Below are 6600 nucleotides of genomic sequence, written 5' to 3' on the forward strand. Positions count from 1 at the left end.
TTCTGATCATTTCCTTTTTTTTAACTAAGGACCTGGGAGAATTCAAAATCTTTGATTAAGGTTCACATATTAGCACTAATTTTATTCAGATTGAGTTTTTGGTAAAAACCAGAGGTAAAAACCACAGTGTATAAATGATCATGACACATTCCAACAAACTCACATGATATTTCAGACAAATTTAAGAAATTTTGATAATACCATTACTGTATTATCAACATAATGTATCATAATAAGAATACATGTATGTTAACTAATTCATATTTATATTTCCTCTTTCAAGGCATATACGTTATATCATGTATATTAGTTTACCTTGTGAAATAACTGGTAGCAAGGTTTTTGTACATTACATATTAATTAATTACTTGTATTTAGTGAGGGAAAAAAGTATGTTACAAATTGTAATGCAGATTAATTAAACTTGTCCTAAAGCTTTGATCAAATTGTTCTTGGTGTTGAATTTTGTGTTATTGTCAAACAAATTTACTCATGAAAATAAGTTAAGCTTCCATTGTGAAAATAAATAACTAAAACTTTAGGTTCAGTTTTGAACAGATCAATGTTTCCTCACCTGAAGTCAGTCCATTTCTTACGGACTTCGTCCCCATCCCTCCTGGAATTAGCATTTGCATTGATCCTATTAACAAAAACATGTTCATAATACAATGAAAGATGATATCTTTTTGTAATATAAACACAAGTAGTTTGAAATTATGTTCAGCAAGTGAAGGTATTTCATATAACAAGATAAATTCTCAAATGTATCGTAATATACCCGACACCATCGCCATTTTGTATCTAAGGACGCCAGAACCTGTCACGCCCACTAATCCCTATAGCGAGGTTGTCATTATCTTTTATGATGTTATGTTTGTCAAAGTATTACATCATTTGCTTTTATGACACTTGTTACACATAACATTAAGGAGTGTGTTTATTCGTTGTGGGTTTTTTTAGCATTGCGTTTAAATTTAATAAAGCTGAAATCAGAAAGATCGACTCCATCATCACTTACTTTTCAGCGATCTCATTCCAAAAGACGCTTTTGCCAGCAGCTGTGATGACTGCTGAAAATCTGCCAAACAGATAGCTGCTGTGTTGGGCCACTTCAGACGTTAAAATGTCCAATTCAAAGGGCGAGAAATTCGTTTTTCTCACCCTTCCCTTTGATTTCAAGTCCTCCATTGTACGGCGGGTTGTCGTCTGTTTACACAAAGGGACGTAACTCGCAAACCATGTTCTTTTCAAGTCTTCTCAGCAAAAGAGTTCGCAATACGATAGCTAAAAGTTACCGTAAGTTTTCTCGTAACAACGAGAGTACTAAGATACTTTCGTGAAACGCCCTTAGCGTGGTATCGTAAGATATATCGTAGTAGTTACGAGATCTTAGGCCTACGAGAGCTTCGTGAAACGGGCCCCAGGGCGGTGGGGTGGCCGAGTGGTTAATGTGTCACTCGTCACGCCGATGCCCCGGGTTCAATTCCCCACATGGGCACTTTGTGTGAAGCCTATTTCTGGTGTCCCCCAGCCATGATATTGCTGGAATATTGCTAAAATCGGCGTAAAACTAAACTCACTCACTCACTCACTCATGTACATGGCATACTAATTTGGCTTGCAGATTGTTCCCAAAAACTACAAGATCCATTGTCACTGCTTCACTGGCACATATGAACAGTGCAAGAAGTGGCTCACCAAGTTTCCTAAGCTGTACATCGGCCTCACCAACCTGGTGTCATTCCGTTCTGCCACACCAACTCATGAAGTAGCCAAGCACATCCCTCTAGGAAGACTGCTGTTAGAAACCGATGCCCCCTACTTTGTCCCTAGACAGGTACGTTCTGCCCATCATCACTATCTACAGTTATTGTAGTGCTTACTTGACATGTGTCCTCGGGTTCCAGGTTAGAACTAATCCCAAACCACCATGCTGGTGGTAATGGATCAAGAAGCTGTTGTACAAAGATATCTTGGCGCTAAGGTGATTGCAACATCCATACCTTAACAAACTTGCTACAGTTGTGGCAGTAGGTTTGTTATGTACGATGAGGACACCCACATTGTCAGACTTGATGTTTGCAATGTGATTGTCTAGATCCAACCCAACAAAGCCTGCCAGTGCCAATATCATGAATGACTCAAGTATTAAAGAAAAAGACCCACACTTTGGAAAAGGATACTTGCCTTGAATGCGATGTCAGTATTTTCGCTGGCATTTTTTCAACTGGATATTGTGACCGGCTAGCATTTCAAATACCGGTCATTTGTAAGTTTTACTGATGAAGTGATCACTTTTTTCATTGTGCGCGATACCTTACACCCTAACAACCAAACAGAAATGTAAAGGGTATCGCAATGCGTCAATGCCACTATTTTTAGCCTGGGGTTTTCCAAAACTGCTATTTTTTTGTTTGACTACAGCTCGATGTCATTGTGAAAATGTAATCTTTTTCGAGGAGAAATATAATTGACAGAGGTAATAAGAAACTTGATTTTAAAATTTGCTGGACACGATGACCGACAGACTAGACATTCTAACTCTGTACTGGTCAAAGTCCTGGATAACGGAAACACTGGACGTTGCTTAGAATATTAACCACTGGTTTGTCTTGCTTTTTAGGCCAATATATTATGAGTGACATTGATGGCTTCAGCCTTGGAAAAATAAATAAGTCTTATCCTTCTTGTTGATATATTCTGCTTTTGATGATACGAGATGTTTTGATGAGAATTCAGTGACCAGTACTTGGCTGTCTCAGCCAGGGTGTTGCAACTCCTATACTTTACCATAACCCTTTAATAGTTATAGGGTGGTGGTGGGGTAGCCTAGTGGTTAAAGCGTTCACTTGTCACGCCGAAGACCCGAGTTCGATTCCCCACGTAGGTAAAATGTGTGAAGCCCATTTTAGGTGTCCCCCTGCCATGATATTGCTGGAATATTGCTAAAAGCGGGGTAAAACCATACTCACTCACTAATAGTCATAAGGCTACAATGACTTTGTGGAAAGAGCTATGTGTCATCCATTATGTATTATTTTCTGTGTGGGATGTCCTGTGATATCAATATGTAGCTGAAATTTGCTTTCATTGCATCAAACACATCTTTATTTCATCAAATCCATACCAATGTTTCAGATACCAAAAGGATCATTTGAGTTATCACATCCAGGGATGGCAGTCCTGGTTGCAGAAGAAGTGGCGAGAATCAAGGAGATATCTGTGGGACAGGTCCTCAAAGCCTGTCGCAGCAACACTTGTGCCATGTATGGTATATGAAGGAGTTACTTGATGTGGCATGTGACAATTCTCAGTATGAAGGACTCGAAGACTTTATCAAAAGAGGAATCACTGAAGATCGAGTGTTCTGGTTGTGAAAGTTTTCACATGACTGTTTCGTTATTATTTCATGTATGCTTAAATTGAAGAATTGTTTCCAAAATTGCATGTCAGTACTGTTCACTTAGTCTCTACATGATTGCAAGTGCAGATAATAATCAGGGTATCTATGAAATATGGTATTGTTACTTTATGGGAATCCCATTGGCTTTACAGCCTACTTCTTTTATAGATAGGGAATAAATCTGCAAAAATATTATGTACAGTTGAAGTATAGATAATCAGAAAATGAAAAAGAGAAAACTGAAAGAAAAGGTGGTGTTAATGCTTAATCACAACAAAACAAAATAGCCCTGAGAAAACCACCTTGTCTGAGCCACTGCAGCATGCCAAGATCATGCATGGCCCCAAGTTATACAGAAAAGCCCCCTTCTTTGGAAAAAGATTGGAGATGGAGTAGCCAAGTGACGTCTTTGCACCCAGAACTGAAGTTAGAAATGGCTACCTTTATATGTTGTGTAGAGCTTGAATGTTGGGGAAAACTATAACCCAATTGTGTTCTCAGCAGAGGTAGTATATCCTTCAGCTTTTGATATTTGTCAGCGACATTTATGTCGGTATATTCTTGGCCTAGTCTCCAAAAGTTGGTCTTTTCTAATGATCTTTACACTATGCAATACAGTGAAAGTAAAATTTCCCTTTTGAATTTGCTGTAAGTTTTGTTTAGAATTCCATTTGATTCTTGAGCTTAAGTCATATTGTGTAATATTTTTATTACACTTAGTTACCAAGAGAAAACCTTCAATATTTTTTTGTTAATTTTTTTTTTTTAGTTTAGAACTTCATATCCTATATGTATTAAAGGTACCAGTTGAGTTCAATGAGGCTGGCAATAAAGAAATGCCTTTCTCGAAACTTGGACTTTTTATGGAGATATGCAAGAACAATGATCTTTCTTTTCTGTTGGAATTGTCAGCTCTGGTGATACATAAACATGTATAGCAGTATATTTTCTGAATGCAAGGTAATATCATCACATTGGACATGTTCTGGAACAAGTTTCTTTCACCTTAAAACAGTGAGTTTGATGCTCAGCTGGTTCAAATTTGCACTGAACATATTAAGTGATTTTACTGTTTTAAGGTGAGTCATAATACATCACTACTCCAATTCTCACTGTTATTTCTAAAATATGAAACTGATGTGGATGAATAAGGTACAAATCAGTGCTTTTGTTTCCTCATCTTTCACATGGTGTTTCCAACCAAAGTTGTTTTAGATTTGCACACTTCTGAAAAGTTTGAATGCTATTGAATTTTACCATTAAATTTGTTTTAAGGTATTGTCATAGGAACCTGATCCCTGCTCCTTTCACCATGTTAATTGAAGGCTAAATCAGGTCTGTTTTCAAAATGTGACTTTAGCCACTAGCCCAAAGCCCTTGTCCAGTAAAGGTTCAGTCAAGTAATCCCAGCTAATCATAGTTCATGTAACAACACTAAAATCTACTGAAAATAATACTAAGAATTTGTTTAAGCTAGTTGACTCTCTTTAGTATGTTTTTAATATCAGTGCTACTGTGTCTATTGTAGGCTGCTTTCATTACAAAGTGGGATTTCCTGTCAATGCTGCATTGATGCAATTTGATGCATGAGATCCAAGTTTGTCTGTTCCAGACCAGAACCTGAGATCTCAAACATGGGCAGATACACTCTGTAAATATTTTTCGAGGCATTTTTTCAGAAAGACAATGTATACCAGTTTTGTTGAACAACGTACATTGTCAGCCTTGCTGACAGCCCTCCAGTATAATGCGGTGATATTAAATTTGACAGTGATTTGCCACAAACAGATCTGTCATTTTGGTTGTGTAAGGTTATGAAATATGGTGCTAATTTGAGGTTTTGTGGTTCAGATTATTGATATGTGCTAAACATCTGTTCAGTTGGTTGAAACCTTCTTTTGAATCATTAAAATAGTTACTGTGGTTCTGTGTTTGTTTTGTTAGAATTACTGTGAATGGAATGTGTGAAATGCAACCAAGGTCATGAAAACACTGGTGGTAAATATATATCAAGGTAGCGTGGCAATATGGTTTCCTACTCTTGCTGTCGACCACTGTTTTTTACCTGACCTGTCAAACAAGGATAAGCTGGACCGGCGCAGAGAGAACGCGTTTACAAGATGTAGGTGGTGCACGGCAGTGAGCAAACCCATTTGGTTTGTGAAAGGTAGAGCAGATGTAGGCTAGTGCACGTGCAGTGCATGACGATGAAATGGATTCCGCGTGTAGCTGCACACGCCTTGCTCATAAGACTCTCACATGGTCGGTGCAGCAAGTCGGTAACCTGGGAACCCCTTCGCTAACAATGGCAAGGGCCAGTGGGTGGCACTCATACATGCTAATACGGGTCAATTGTCACGTCAGTGCTCAACTTATCCTTGTTTGCCAGTAGATTCAGTTATTAACAGGCATCTGTGATTGGGCTAGAACTTTTATGGCTGCTTCTTGGGACAACATCAAGTTATATAGTCTTTGAATGGTATACACATACACATAAATGCAAGGAATTTATGGATGTCAACTTCTTTATTGTGATGGACACAATGTTTTGGAGTATATTCTTATACCCTCAAATGTCATGTCTATTACAATAAAGAAGTTGACATCCATAAAATTCTGACGGGTGAAGGTCTGGGTTAGAATATTGATCTTCAGTAACCCATGCTTTTTTATCGTAAGAGGCGATTAAGGGAATTGGGTGGTCAGGCTCGCTGACTTGGTTGACCAATTGCGCAGATCGATGCTCATGCTGTTGATCACTGGATTGTCTGGTCCAGACTCGATTTACAAATCGCTGCCATATAGCTGGAATATTGCTGAGTGAGGCGTAAAACTAAACTCGCTCAATTCTTGCCTTTTCTAGTAGACCTGACTTTAATCTATGTCAGCTCGAGCCGTTAACTTTTTGCATTTTAAACATCTCTCAAACCACATGTTTTGAATCTGAAACTTTACATGATCATAATAACTGTAGTCTAAAATCGTTGATCAGAGCATACTAAAAAAACAAAACTTTTTTTTAAGTCTCATTTTTTACATCTATACCATGGCAACCATTTTAAGAACCTGTTAACAGGACCGCCTCCGTGGTGTAGTGGTTAGAGCGTCCGCCTGGAGTGCGGAAGGTCGCGTGTTCGATCCCCGACCACGTCATACCAAAAGACGTTAAATATGGTACTTGTTGGTCCCTGCCTGGC

At 38.4% G+C, this 6600-nt stretch overlaps 1 protein-coding gene across 2 annotated transcripts in view; it reads left to right on the forward strand.

The window, feature by feature from the left end:
- The window catches only part of LOC124276536 (putative deoxyribonuclease TATDN2), a 54598-nt gene extending 49268 nt beyond the window's left edge, over positions 1–5330 (forward strand). For both annotated transcript variants that reach the window (XM_046712167.1, XM_046712166.1), the window contains exons 5-6: positions 1625–1837; positions 3139–5330. In XM_046712167.1, the coding sequence (XP_046568123.1) occupies positions 1625–1837; positions 3139–3279 (354 nt within the window). In that variant the 3' untranslated portion in view covers positions 3280–5330. The remainder of the gene's footprint in view (positions 1–1624; positions 1838–3138) is intronic.
- The last annotated feature ends 1270 nt before the right edge of the window (positions 5331–6600 follow it).

This window comes from Haliotis rubra, unplaced genomic scaffold (assembly GCF_003918875.1).
Source record: "Haliotis rubra isolate DU_JTF1 unplaced genomic scaffold, ASM391887v1 Scf21, whole genome shotgun sequence".
In the NCBI taxonomy this organism is placed as follows: Eukaryota; Metazoa; Mollusca; class Gastropoda; order Lepetellida; family Haliotidae; genus Haliotis; species Haliotis rubra.